Source organism: Heloderma suspectum, chromosome 17 (assembly GCF_057233095.1).
Source record: "Heloderma suspectum isolate Gila_16-S chromosome 17, 16-S_ref, whole genome shotgun sequence".
Classification (NCBI taxonomy): domain Eukaryota; kingdom Metazoa; phylum Chordata; class Lepidosauria; order Squamata; family Helodermatidae; genus Heloderma; species Heloderma suspectum.
In genome coordinates, this window is record NC_139474.1 from 11644756 (window position 1) to 11659913 (window position 15158).

Genomic DNA, 15158 nt, shown 5'->3' on the forward strand with positions numbered 1-15158 from the left:
TCCTGGTGAAATATCTCACTATATCTGCTTGGTTGTTTTTTTTTTTAAATTCATCTTGTATAGCAGGAAGGGAACAAATAAGAGGATGGAGGGCCAAGACTCTGTAAGCCTTTCTGCTGCAATGAGGACTAAGATCTTGATTTTTTTTTAAATGAAAGCAGTGATTTGCAGGGCTCTGAATTCTGCACCAAGTGGTCTTTTCAGCCCTCACCCATGTGTGGGTAGAGTATCGATAGCTCGCGCTGTGTGTGTGTGTGTGTGTGTGAAAGAGAAAGCGCGTGCAACTAGGCCGGGTGTATTATGTTGTCCTACAAACCCACATTCCCACACATTACTTGGCCCTCTTCCCCTCCCCACCAGTCTCTTTTGCTATAAGAAGCTTAAGACCCAGGCCTGGGCGCCACCTGCCACGTTTTGCCCTTGGCCCAAAAGTCCTATAGCCCCGTGCAGCCATCTGAGCCTCTGGTGCGTCAATCACCTCTCAAGTGCGGCCACGGATTGATTGTTTTAGACAGGAATGCTCCAATTCATGTGAGCCAGGTTTGGTTGTATGCCAGGGGTGCTTGGCGGCGGGAGGACATTTTCCGGGGTCCATAGGCTGCCAAGGGTTCCACCGTTGATCCTGAACCTCCCATCTTCCTGCTGGGTCATCGCACATGGACCGTGAACTCAGCTGTGCATCAATTCTCCCTATTTATCAGACAGCCCCAAATGTGGGGCACCCGTCTCTGGACTAAGAACATAAGAGCCCTGTTGCATCAGATCAAAGACCTGTCTCGTCCAGCATTCTGTTCACACAGTGGTCATCCAGATGCCCCAGTGGGAAGCTCACAAGCGGGGCATGAGTGCAACAGCACCCTCTCGACCATGTTCCCCAACAACTGTTATACATCAGTATGCCTCTGATACTGGAGGTAACATACAACCCAGTGTATCCTTCAAGGAATAAAACTATTTCTCCTCCATGAATTTATCTAATCCCCTTTTAAAGTCATCCCAGTCAGTGGCCATCACTACATCTTGTGGTAGCAAATTCAATCATTTCACTATGTAGTGGGCATGGAGAGAAGTCCGTCCTTTGATCCGTCCTGAATCTCCCACCCATCAGCTTCATGGGGTGATCCCTTTGGGTTCTAGTATAATATGAGTTGGAGAAAAATGTCTCCCTCTTCACTTTCTCCACACCAAGCATCATTTTGTACACCTCTATCATGTCTCCACAGACCTTTTGTCTAAGCTAGAGCCCCAGATGTTGCGTAGGGGAGTTGCTCCAGCCCCTTGACCAATTGGGTTGCCCCTTTCTGCACCTTTTCCAACTCCACAATATCTTTTTTTCAGTGCGGTGACCAGAACAGTACACAGAGTATCTTTTTGTGTCTTTCTTGATGTCTTATTTCAAATGTTAGTGCAAGCTGTAGTGTTATCCTTTGCGGTTCAGCTCCCAGCCCAGGCTTTACAAGTTAAACCTCCAAGTGAGGAATGGATGCATCTCGTCTCCAATGAACATGCACGTAAACATGCATGGATGAACACTAAGCATGCAGTGCATATAGTCTGCCATTTCCCATAATGCAGCTGCTCTGGTATAGCTTGGACTTTTGATAGCAATTATGTTTTGTTGTCTTGGTCTAACCAACCCTGTCAGATAGGTCAGTATTATGACCCCCATCTTACATAAGTAGAGTTCAGTCTGTGAAGGAGTGGCTTGACTTAAAGGTCATCGAGGGAGTTTGTTGCAAAGTTAAGATCCAAACCAAGATGAACCTGCAATACATCAGGTCGGAATACTTGCTCATCTAACGAGATGGTAGTACTTGACAGAGTGCCTCTTCCAGTATAAACTTATCCATACACTGTGATTGTCATGTGAGCCCATCTTCCAGGTGCCTCCTCTGAGGGATGTTCAGAGGATGGCCATAAGGGAGAGGGCCTTCTCAGTGGTGGCCCCCCGATTGTGGAACACTCTCTCCAGTGATGTCATTTTTCTGGCACCAGCATAAGACTTGACTTCTAGGCATTTGACAGCACATGATAAATGGGCCCTGGGATTTTTATTACTGATCGTGCAAAATTGTTTTCTATTTTTGCATGCAAAAGGTTTTATATTACATTATATTTTTAGGGTTTTAATCTTCATAAGCCTCTCAGAGAGCTTTAGCTATTGGGTGTTCTAGAAATGTAATAAAATGGAAGAATGAACCCGGTATTGTCTGCTGTGCCAAATTAGTGGTGGCTTTCCAGAATCTCAGGCTGATCCTCGTTTTCCCATCACTGGTGACCTTCTCGGGTGGGGAGGATTGAAACGGGGACCTTCTGCATCCAAAGCAAGTGCTCTCACTTTATTTAGAATATTTCTTTTGCTGCTTTTTAAGTCAAAACGTCTTCCCCAAAAGCAGCTTACCATCATAAAACATTTCAAAACGCAACAGGTGGGGGAAACCTGGGGCCCTCCAGATGATGTCGGACTGCAACACCCGTTACCTCCGCCCAGCAGCCATGCTGCTTGGGGTTGATGGGAGTTGAAGTCTGACCACATCTGGAGGGCCCCAGGTTGGCCACCCATCATTTAAATGAACACAGTAGCACAAAAGCACATTCTGACTTGGACCAGCTATCCAATAAACGCAGCTAAACATTTCTGTGGTTTAAAACAAACTCAGTATCAGATTGATAGCTGGTCCATCACTAGAACCACGCCTTCATCAACTTGTGCCCGCAGATGTCTGGGACTCGAACCTCTGTCTGAATCGAGACTTCCTCTGTTTTTAGATAAAGGATGCAAAACATGTAGCAGGCATCCCAAAGAGGCATTCCTTCCTGCATGTGAGAGACAACAGGGAGAATGCCTCTTCTTTTCTTGTATATAAATTTGTATTACTGTATATAAGGAAATATAATGCATACTATAAATAGAATAACATCCATACAAAAGACAAGCATCTACATTATCTAATGTTACTGCAAGGAATCATTTTAAACAGGTATCTAGTATGTTGTTAAACATCTGAGAATGTCAGTTTGTCAAAAATTGGTAAACTTCACCTCTTGATCAGACTACAGCAAGGAAAAATATATCAGTCAAGTTGTATCTAGCCCTCATAAAGACAATAAAAGGGAGAATGCCTCTTCTAAGGAAGGGATTCCTATCAGCAGATTTCTATGTCTGTAAAAATAAATATCTGGTATCTGGTCAACTGGAAATTATGCTGATTAAAAGCTTAAAAAAAACCTTTTAAATCTTTCCAGCCCTAACTTTTATGCAAGATTTCTTTTTCCCATTCCTGAATTTTAAGACCATTCCTCCACATAGTATTTAACCAGCTGAAATAATACATCTTTTAAAAAGTCAAGCTAGTTTTAGGGGTGTGGTGGGGTGTGGGAAAAAATTGTATACAGGAAATATCTGGCTCTAACCTCCCACCCAGAGGTGAGGGTGGGAGTTAGAAGTTGTTATTTTCTGTATGCATTCTCTTTATACATTCTTTTATGTTTTCTGTATACATTCTCTTAACTCCCACCCCATAGAACTGAGCTGCCGACACTCCTACCTATTCCCTTCTTAGAAATATCCTTGGAAAGGAGATTTTGCCATCTGTCACTACCACTGCTAATCTGACAGACAGTTGGGAGAGGGACCAAGGGTGTGTGTGTGTGTGTGTGTGTGTGTTACAAACCTGTGAAGTGAGTCATCTCAAGCTACAGAAGTGTCCCCCAGCCAATCTCTAGTACCCGTTTTTAGCAGTTGTTTTGTTTTCTTCTTTTGGAACAAGCCATGAGGACTAGGGACTTGGTATTTTCAAAAAGAACTAATTCTGTGATCTTCCAGAGAACTGCTGACTGTCACGCAGGTGGATCAGGGAAAACCTGGTGTCACCCGGAGTCTCTACGTTGCCCCTGATCCTGGTTTAAAGAGCTTGAGCTGACCAAGAGCTCTAATCATCCTTCTGCGACATTCAAAGAGAACAGATTGGCTGTATGTGCCAAGGAGGAAGACTGAAGTCTCAGAGGAGTTTCCCACAGGTGAGTTTGCTGGAAGGGTGTCGTACAGGTGATAAACTTCCCATTCTGTGCCAGCAGGAGTTCGAATGGCCTCTATTTGTTTCTGGCTTCCCCAGGCAGAAGTCTCATTCTTTGGTCTGCATCCCAAGTGAGAGCCAGTGTGGTGTAGCGGTTAGACTGTTGGACTGGGACTCGGGAAATCCGGGTTCTGTTCCACACTCAGCCATGAAGCTTCGCTGTGGCTGAGTTTGGGCCAGTCCCTGGCCTAACCTACCTCGCAAGGTTGTTGTGAGGTTAAAATGGAGGAGTATCATGTATGCCGCCTCCTTGGAAGGAAGGCAGGATATAATGTAACTAAGAAATACATATTGGTACAGGATTCCTCTGACCTGTGGGCTTAGTTTGTGGAACTCGGCACCGCAAGAATGGTGATAGACGCTAGGTCAAATATATATATGTATTTGGGGATTTCTTCCCTTCATGCTCTCCCCTTGCCCACACCTTTCGATATGGAATTTCTCTGGCTCCCTGCGCATCTGCCTCAATATACCTCGAATTAAAAAGGTGCATGCAGAAAATCCCATGATGCACCTACCTTGATTCTTGAACTTGTTTAATTTCTTTGGTGTTAGATCGCAGCCATATCATCACTTAGAAAAATTATCTTTTTTAAGTTGACACACATGGCCTTGCTACCCCTGCAACAAACCAAAAAAAACAGATTTCTGCCTGTCTTTGGTAACTGGTATTCCAGTCAACCTTTCTCACATCATTAATTCCCTCTCTGTAGAACTTCTTTAGCTATCAGAAGTTGGTAAACTGTTGATAACAATCCTTTGGTGTTCGCCGTTATTAAGACCGCATTTTTAAATTCTGAATGCATTGATTTCCTGCCCGCCCCCGCTTATCTCGGCGCTTACGTAATTGCTTAACTGACAAAACTGGGACCAACTGGGCTGGTCTGACTAAAAAAACCTCTTTAATTCATCCCAGTTAATTGTGCTGATTTGTTCTTCACAACATCACAAGATCTTATAATGCTGTATGTTTCGCCTGACGGGATCTTCTGCTTGCTATATTCAAAACGTCATTAGAAGTAAACTGTGTTAAAGGGGACATTGAAGGGCTTAGAAGCCTACTGCAAGATGGCCCAAACTTGCATTCTTGCTATGGTCCCTCTGTCAATTTTATAGAAGAGGAATGGGCAGTTTCTTAAGCTCAGGGAGAGCGTACATTTTAGCCTCCGTCTGCCTGGGAGAACAGGGTGGTTCTTCCTGCACGAGGCAGCTAACAGACCTGGTGCTGTTCTCCGAGGATCTAGGGCAGGGGTGTTGAACTTCAGGCCTGTGGGTGAAATCTGTCCCCTTTCTCTGACTCCTGATGGTTTGGCGGTTTCCTGGCTTCTCCGTGTTTCCCTCTGCTCCCTTTCAGAGGTTGAAATCCCTCTGCTAAGACATGGTTATCAGCAATAACAGCTTTAAGCTAAAAGATGAGGGTATTGGGGGGGGGGGTTGGCCCCACCACGGAGAAAATGGAATTCAGCACCCAGGCTGAAAGACGTTCAACACCCCTGATCTAGGACCTGGGTAAAGATGGGAAGTGCGAAAGATGAACCCTGCTGGATTGGAGCAAAAACCTATCTAGCCCAACACCCAATTTCCAAGTACAGCGGGCAACCAGATGCTTCCAGGAAGCTGAGTGTGAACGGCAATGGCTTTCCCACCATTGCTAATCTCCATCATTGGAGATAGATTGGCCCGGGAAAAGGATGTCCCATTATTATTATTTAGTTTTTAGTTTAGCTTCGCTGTTTCAAATCTGTAGTTTAAATCTCTGCATTGCTGCTAGGTTTATTCTGGTTGTATTGTTATATTGTGGTCTTAATGTTTTTATATTTTATATTTTACCATGTGCTTTTTGGTTTTAATTTTTGTGAACTACCCAGAGAGCTTCAGCTATGGGGCGGTAGAGAAATAAAATGAATGAATGAATGAATGAATGAATAAATAAATAAATATTATTATTGATTGCATTTCTAAATTGCCCCATAGCTGAAGCTCTTTGGGAGGTTCACAGAAGTTAAAACATTAAATACAGTATAAAAAGTTTAAAAACCATTTACATAAAAGTACACAGAACATACAACTAAAATCAACTTTAGACAGTGAGTCATAACTAAAGACACATTCAGGACCGATTAAAACTCATCATGTGCTGCCAAATGCCTGGGAAAAGAGATAGGTCTTAACCTGGCGCCTAAAAGATAATAGTGCTGGCGCCAGGCAGACCTCATCAGGGAGCTCGTTCCACAGATGGGGAGCCACCACTGAGAAGGCCCTCTCTGTTGTTGCTGCCTTCTGAGCTTCCCTTGGAGGAAGGACCTTAGATGCTGAATGTAGTCGGAGGGGGACCTTAGATGCTGAATGTAGTTGGAGGGGGACCTTAGATGCTGAATGTAGCGTACAGGTAGGTTCATTTCGTTATCACGGCTCATCCCCACTGATTGACCTATCTTCCTCCACCAGTTCTAATCACATAGGTTCTTGTGGCAGTGAGTGAGCTCCCCAAGTTTGACTCACATTGCCGTTGGTGGAAGTCAGATATTTGTGTGTGTGTGTGGGGGGGGGGGATAGGCAGGCGAAAAAGACCTCAGGGCCTGCCCCACCTGGAATTCCACCCGCTCCCTACACACACACACACACACACACACACACACGCGGACATCTGCCGTCAACAGCTCTGTGAGAAAGATTTCAGGAGAGACAGGGAGGTGGAGGAGGCTAACACCAGGCACAAATAAAATTAGTGCATATTATTTCTTGTGGTTTTATTATTTCTACGTGACGTGTAAGCCGCCTTGGTAGGACCTGTATTCTGAAAGGCAGCATATAAAAAATTGTAATAAATAAAAATAGTTACTACCCCCCCACCCCAGTTTCACGTCATGTGCTGACACAGCCATCTTCTCTGTATCTTCTGTTTCTAGCTCTCCTTCCATATGGGATCTGCTGTGAAATCAGCCTTCGGTGGTCCAGCCAAGCAGCTTTTGTGCTGTATCTCGGCGGACTTCTCCAAGGAAAAGGATTCTGGCACGCCGAGGTGCCTCCACCAAGACCAACGGCCACAGCAAGCCCAGAAGCAGGTCAACCAGAAGCAGAAGTAAGATCCCCTCCTCCCTTCCTTTCGGGTCAGAGGACTGTAAAATCCTAGATCCTTTCCTACACATTCTGCATGAGAGGCTTTTAAACAGGCGCTCATCCCATCCGTACATTATTTTACAGCTTGTATGCCTCAAAAAATGTAAGGTGTGAATTGGTTCCTAGATTATGAGGCTGTACCAGCATCTCGGCATCTAACTTGTAGAAAGCAAGCTTCTGGTCCTTAAGGTAAAAAAGGCCAGCCGCAAGGCGCGTGTTTGCTACCCCAGACAGACACACTTTTGCAACTGTCAGAGGGGTAACTATGACTATTACAGAAAAGAAAAAAAGAGCCACAACAAACAGTCTCATGGCCTGCCTTGTCCTCCATAAGGACTAGAAAGTTGCTTAAAAAAATCAGTTGCTGAGATTTCTCAGACTGCTGAGTTTTAACTCTATTGATTCTGTCTTTGCACAGAATTGTGGGATGTGCACAGCTGATGCCTAATGCCCAAAGGTTACAGCTGCTCATCCAGACTTTGGAGGAGTGAAAACCTTCAAAAGGAGATCACACCTCTTCCACCAGCATCTCTTTCTTTCCAATGCTGTATGTTCCCCTCCCCCAATGCTGTTTTCCCTTGTCCCCCCAGGAACAAGCGGGACGCAGCTTTTGCTCAACGGAAGGCCGAGCGTGCCGCCATGAGGGCCCAACTCCAGGAGAAATATCAACTGCCCAAGGTAACTGCCGCCTTTCCCCAGATGGGCGTGCCATGTCAATGTAGGCCTTTAATTGGGGCATGTGCGTTCTTGCTTTTGGAGATTAGGTGGGTGGCGGCACCCCATCTGTAGAATTTTGCACCCCAGGCAAATTGTCTTGACACCCATCGCTGCTATCTTTTAGGCGCCAAGAGATGTCTGTCCTTTTACCTGTAATTTAGTTCACTTTTACTCCTGCTGGACCTGTGACCTGCCACAAAAAATGTCACTGTGCATAGCACGTGTCAGGTTCAGGGACCAGAACCAAGGCAGGGAGAGGCCATTTTCTGCTTGGTTTTGAAGCTTGAGCTATTAGCTCTGCCCCAGTGTCCGTCAGGCCCCACCTCCAAACCGCCAGGCCCCACCTCCTGCTCTGCTTGGCACCGCCCCTTATCTCCCAGGCTCCTCCCGCTAAGTCGCATGGTCTAAGGCTCTGGAGACTGGTCACCCTAGGCCACAGGTGTTGAGCCTCAGGCCAAATCCAGCATGCCTCGGAACTGGACCTCTGAGATTCTCCCCAAAGCAATGCCTCCTTTCCCCCAACTGTCAATCTTCTGGTGGCATCCTGGCTTTTGTACATTTTTTCCCCATTTGCAGAGGTTGAAATTCCTCTTCTAAGCTCCTGGCAGGAAGAGCTGCAATATGCTGGTATTTTTTTTGTATTTTGGCCCCTTTAGTCTCCAGCCCTGCCCACTGCTGGAACGCAGCCCTCGAGAGCTTCTCCCAGATGGAATTTGGCCCTCAGGCTGAAAAAGGTTCCACACTGCTTCCCTTGGAGGTCCGGGGTTTTCAGGAGGAGGAAGGGGCTTTTCAGCTTCTAAAACGTCTCTGTTGCATCACCCGCTGTAACCACCGGATGTCCTACTTTTGCTGGTGCTAACCTCAGTTCCCCCTGGTTTCCTCCCCCAGAACCAGACAGACAAGCGGCAGCTGGAAGCAGCCAGGGGTAAGACGAAGCTCCCTCCAGACCTGCTGGCAATTGTGAAGCCCAAGGCGGCCTCCGAACCCGGCTCCATCTTCCCGAGCTTTGGCAGTTTTGATTTCAGCGCCTTGCAAAGTACCGCGGAGAGCATGGCGCAGTCTCTGCAGTGCCCGGTGCGGTGCCCCGTCATGTGATCCTCTCTGGTGAACCTTCTTCCAGCAGATGCATGAAAAAAAAATCCCTCTGGCGGGGTGTGCAGCTGTGGATTGCTGAACCTCAAAGATCTCCCCACAGGCTTGAAATGGGCCAAGCTGTCCTTAAGGCCCACCTCGGTTTTGCAGCCCCATGCCCATAGGGGGAATTTAGGGGCATTGGCTCTTTGCCGAGGGCTACACTCCGATTGGAAGAAGCAGTTGTCCCAGTCACAGAGGCAGTGGTGCCATTGGGAACCAGTCGTATGTCCACCATGTGCCACCATCTTGACTTCATAGGATGTTATTTGTTATGATGTATTTATTTCAAGTGTTTTTATCCCACTAAAGAAAAAAAGTTAGTGGACCGCCTTACGCTCAGTCATCAAAACACAGTCCCTGCATGCAGGCTTACAGTCGAAAAAAGACACGACACATGAGGAAAAAGGTTCGGGGAGGGAAGAAAAGATGAAGTAGACTGTCAGTGGGGGTGGTGCGATGGCCCGGTTTCCCCTCTCATCTTCTGTGGGGGCAGAGCAACCGCACCAGGCCTTGACATTCCCTTGCCTGCTCCTGCCTCCCTCATGCCTTCTTTCCCACAGGGCAGTTGCTGTCAGCTCCCTGAGAATCTCCCTCTCTGCCCTGTTGTTACTGCCAATGTCGGTTTCTTTGAGATCTTCTGTCCAACAGTCCATTGGAAACAAAACCTGTTGATCCCCCCGTGCCCGTGAACCAGTCCCTGCTCTTCTAAAGTAGGCGCAACTCAGCTCCCATGACCTGGCGCCTCAGAGCCCATGGTTGCTGCACATTAAACCCCCCCACCCCCCAAGTTCAGTGCCCAGCATCTCCAGGGGCAGGATCTCTGATCGCAAGAGCCAGGAAAGACCAAAACATGGACGCTGCAGCGGTGCCACCAGCCAGAGCAAAGTCACGGAGTGACTTAGGGTATGGCAGCGCGCTTTCTTGTCGTCTTTGGGGTGATGCTGTTTTGGAGGGGGGTGTGTGTGTATTACCCAGTACAGGAGAAGTCTGCAATATTTAGATTCAGACCATTGTTTCAATAAAGCACTGTAGCTGTTTTGTCATTGTCGTCTTTTATTAGTATTAATTATAATTTGTATCGGAGTGAGCAACTTGCGGCCCTCGGCATGCAATCCTTTCCGAACTCAAGAACGATCTGTCCATCGCCTGGCACCCTGTTGCGTGGGAAGAGGGAGAGAGAAAGAAAAGGGGTGATGCATTTTTGCCTCTGGCCTATCCACGGCTGACAGGCAGCCCCTGACAGATTACCCATGATGGGATGTGGCTCTCAATAGAAAAAAGGTTGCTCAGCCCTGTTTTATATGACGAGGGACCACAGCTCAGCAGTAAGACTGCATGCCAGCCTGAGCCAATCCCACTTCTCCCACCAAATCTCCCTTACCCTAACATCTGAGCCAGAGGACCTCTAAGAGGTGCATGATAATTTTCAAATCAGGGAGGCACCTGCCAGCTGTTTCCCCAGTCACTGCTGAGTGAGTTCAGCCTGTTTTCCCCTTGGTCGAAGTGTGTAGCGTGAAAGTATGAAAGTAGTGGGAAAGCAGTGTGGCAGGCAGCAAGGGAAGAAGAGCCGTGGGTTGTCAAAAGTATGCAGTTTTGGACCCCAGGTTCCAAACAAGCTAAATTGAGGTTAGGGATGGAAACATAATGGATTAGGAGGGGAACATATAGGTAGCTTTAAAAAGAATCATAGGGTTGGAAGGGGCCTCCAAGACCATCGAGTCCAACCCCCTGCTCAGTGCAGGAAGCCTGATTCCCAGGCGGTCTCCCATCCAAGGACTAAGTACTAACCAGGGCTGACCCTGCTTAGCTTCCGAGATCAGGCACATCCAGCCCTTTCAGTTTACCCATTTCATCTAAACTAGATCATTTGGAAGAGGGAGCTTAAACTTGTGAGGATGCAAGGATGCTCAGGAGCTGACAAATGGTTTGTAAGAAATAATCTACATGTTTTAATCCGTGGAATCAAGCGAGGTAGGTCCCCCAACTATGACCCTGTGGGCTCTTGGACACAACTCATGGTGGATCCAACAGGAGCCAGAGGTGGGGTATCAGGGCTGTGGCCCAAATCCAGCCTGGCTCCACCCCTTTTCCTGACCACCAGTTGTTCGGTGGTTCCCCAGTCGTTGCGCAGTTTTTCTCCCACTCTAAAAGGTTGAAATGCCTTTCCTAAGGCTTAGTTACTGGCAGTAACTGGGGCGGGGACACAGGCAGAGGGGGAGAGACAGCTCTGGGAGTGGGGCAGTCAGGCATTCCTCATAATCCTGAGCTGGAACACAGGGTGGGCTCTGCAGGATACAACTGGTTTAGCCTCTGGATCGGAGGCAACAATGCAAAAAACGAATGTTTTGGGAAATATAAAATGTAGTGGTGACTCAGTTTTCTCGTGAGTCCTGATTGGAACATACATAGGCCCTTCCGTGGGAGCCAGGAAACAAAAATAAAGGAGGATGTGGCAAGGCTTTTGATATTTACAAAGTTTTGAAGAGTGGCATTTTTGAGACTAATTGCTGCATTTCCAAATATTATGGTTACATTTCTATACTGCCCCAGAGCCGAACCGCTCTCTCTATACAAGCAGAGCATAGAAGTGGAGGCAAACAGGCATCCCAGTTAAGGCAGAAGGTCCCTCAAAGAGCCACTTGGGCCAACTTTCCAAGCTGCGCCAGCCAGCCACCCAGCTTGGTCCAGCTAACCCAGCTCAAAACTTTCAGCCCCTGCATATCTTTTCTAGAACAGCCTATGCATACCGCCCCCCGACACACACATCCCCACAGCTAAAAGAGTGTCTGTCACCCTCTCCTAGCCCTGAGGGGTATCTCATTCAAAAACAGAGAGAGATCCCCAGCTATCAAGAGCCCTCATCTCCTAAACTACCATCAAGCAAACACCGACCAACCTGTCCTGGACTATTAACGAGTAATTTGCTGAACAATATAAGTAAACAGCAACAAGCCCTGCTTATCCAGCTCCTCCACCCTGAGCTGGCTTTTGCTTCACCTTCACCCCCCCCCCATCTCTTTCTCCCACACCCTTATCCGTCTGGTTTTGGGAATGAGCTGCAAGGCCTAATCCGTTGCTGCCAGATTACTGGGTAGGGCTCAGCCTTGAGCTGTCCGTTCAAACAATTGTCCTGTTGTGCTGATCTCTTTGTCCAGCCCTCCCCAAACCTGGTGTCCTCCAGGGGTTTCAGGCCTACGACCGCCATCATCTGTGACCACTAGCAGTGCTGGCTGGGGCTTGATGGGAGCAGTAGTCAAAGACACCTGGAGGGCATCTGTGACTGCCTCTTTTTCTCCTCTCTGCCCTCTTTCCATCTGCCTTGCCTTATTATTTTCATTTATTACATTTATATTCCGCCTTTCCCCCCTCCCTCTCAGAGCCCAAGGCTGCAGACACACACCTCGCTCCCCCCATGTTTATCCTCTCAGCAGCTTGTGACACAAGTGAGGCCGAGAGGCAGTGACTGGCCCTCGGGGAGTTTTGTGGCCGCGGTGGGGCTAGAACCTGGGTCACTTGAGTCCCAGTCCAACACACTAACCACTACACCACACAGACTCTCAGTGCGTTTATTCATAAGTGCTAGGCCTCAGCCTGGATCGGTTCCCGAGTCCCAAGTCTCCATTGATGCCAATGGAAGATTTTCCTTTATCATTTACATATTTGTTATGCTTCTATGCGGCCTTCCCTCAAGGAGCCCAAGGCAGTATGCATATAATCCTCCTCTCCTCTCCATTTTATCCTCACAACAACCCTGTGGGGTAGGTCAGGCTGAAAGTCAGGGACTGGCCCAAAGTCACCCAGTGAGCTTCATGGTTGAGGGGACTAGAACCCAGGTCTCCCGGGGCCCGGCCCAGCCCAGCTCTAACCACTATGCCAGACTGGCTCTCGATGATGATGATTTATTGTTATTATATGTGAACCGCTTAGGGATTTTATATCTTGCGGTATATAAATATCACAAATAAATACATAAATATTAACTGAACAACAACAACAACAAAATCCTATGTTAGTCCTATGTACAGTAGACCCATTGAAATGAATGAGACTTACGTTAGTTGTGACTAACTTCAGTCATTCGTTTCAATGGGTCTACTCCGTGTAGGAGTAAAACCGGATACTACCTATTATTTCCACTTTTCCTACTCCCCAGAGTAGTAGGAACATGCTGATCATAGCAAACACTCTTTTCCAACAGCACAAGAGGCGACTCTACACATGGACATCATCAGATGGTCAATATCGAAATCAGATTGATTATGTCCTTTGCAGCCAAAGATGGAGAAGCTCCATAGTCAGTAAAAACAAGACCTGGAGCTGACTGTGGCTCAGATCATGAGCTGCTTCTTGCAAAATTTCGGCTTAAATTGAAGAACGTCGGGAAAACCACTAAACCATTCAGGTATGACCTCAATCATATCCCTTATGAATATACAGTGGAGGTGAGGAATAGATTTCAGGGATTAGACCTGATAGACAGAGTGCCTGAGGAACTATGGACGGAGGTCCGTAACACTGTTCAGGAGGCAGCAACGAAATCCATCCCAAAGAAAAAGAAATGCAAGAAAGCCAAGTGGCTGTCTGAGGAGGCTTTACAAGTAGCTGAGGAAAGAAGGGAAGCGAAAAGCAAGGGAGAAAGGGGAAGATATACCCAACTGAATGCAGAGTTCCAGAGAATAGCAAGGAGAGACAAGAAGGCCTTCTTAAATGAACAATGCAAAGAAATCGAGGAAAACAACAGAATGGGAAAGACTAGAGATCTCTTCAAGAAAATTGGAGATCTCAAGGGAATGTTTTGTGCAAAGATGGGCATGATAAAGGACAAAGAAGGCAGGGACCTAACAGAAGCAGATGAGATTAAGAAGAGGTGGCAAGAATACACAGAAGAACTATACAGGAAAGATCTGAATGTCCCTGATAGCCATGATAGTGCGGTCACTGAACTTGAGCCGGACATCCTAGAGAGTGAAGTCAAGTCGGCCTTAGGAAGCATCACTAACAACAAAGCTAGCGGAGATGACAGTATTCCAGCCGAGCTATTTAAAATCCTAAAAGATGATGCTGTTAAAGTGCTGCATTCAATATGCCAACAAATCTGGAACACTCAACAGTGGCCACAAGACTGGAAAAGGTCAGTTTACATTCCAATTCCAAAGAAGGGCAACGCCAAAGAGTGTTCAAACTACCGCACAATTGCGCTCATTTCACATGCCAGCAAGGTGATGCTCAAAATCCTACAAGCTAGGCTTCAGCAGTATGCGAACCGAGAACTACCGGAAGTACAAGCTGGGTTTAGAAGAGGCAGAGGAACTAGAGATCAAATCGCCAACATTCGCTGCATCATGGAGAAAGCAAGAGAATTCCAGAAAAACGTCTATTTCTGCTTCATTGACTACACTAAAGCCTTTGATTGTGTGGATCACAACAAACTGTGGCAAATTCTTAAAGTGATGGGAGTACCAGACCACCTTACCTGTCTCCTGAGAAACCTGTACGAGGGTCAAGAAGCAACAGTAAGAACCAGACATGGAACAACCGATTGGTTCAAAATTGGGAAAGGAGTACAACAAGGCTGCATATTGTCACCCTGCTTATTTAACTTATATGCAGACTACATCATGAGAAACGCCGGGTTGGATGAATCAGAGGTCGGAATTAAGATTGCTGGGAGAATTATCAACAACCTCCGATATGCAGACAATACCACCCTAATGGCAGAAAGCGAAGAGGATCTAAAGAGCCTCTTGTTGAGGGTGAAAGAGGAGAGTGCAAAAGCTGGTTTGAAACTCAACATTAAAAAAACTAAGATCATGGCATCTGGCCCCATCACTTCCTGGCATATAGAAGGGGAAGAAATGGAAGCAGTGACAGATTTTACTTTCTTGGGTTCCAAGATCACCGCAGACGGTGACTGTAGCCATGAAATTAAAAGAAGCTTGCTCCTTGGGAGGAAAGCTATGGCCAACCTAGACAGCATAGTAAGAAGCAGAGACATCACCTTGCCGACAAAGGTCCGTCTAATCAAAGCTATGGTTTTCCCAGTAGTAACGTATGGCTGTGAGAGCTGGACTATAAGGAAGGCTGAGCGCCGAAGAACTGATGCTTTCGAAC

The 15158-nt window shown here is 46.9% G+C and overlaps 1 protein-coding gene across 1 annotated transcript; it reads left to right on the forward strand.

Annotated features, from left to right (window-relative positions):
• The first annotated feature begins 3892 nt into the window (after positions 1-3892).
• LOC146334498 (complexin-3-like) lies at positions 3893-10089 on the forward strand. Its single transcript, XM_084824179.1, has 4 exons — positions 3893-4020; positions 6986-7158; positions 7787-7874; positions 8802-10089. The coding sequence occupies exons 1-4, from the start codon at positions 3976-3978 to the stop codon at positions 9006-9008; spliced, it is 513 nt and encodes a 170-aa protein (XP_084680305.1). The 5' UTR covers positions 3893-3975; the 3' UTR covers positions 9009-10089.
• Positions 10090-15158: the final 5069 nt, after the last annotated feature.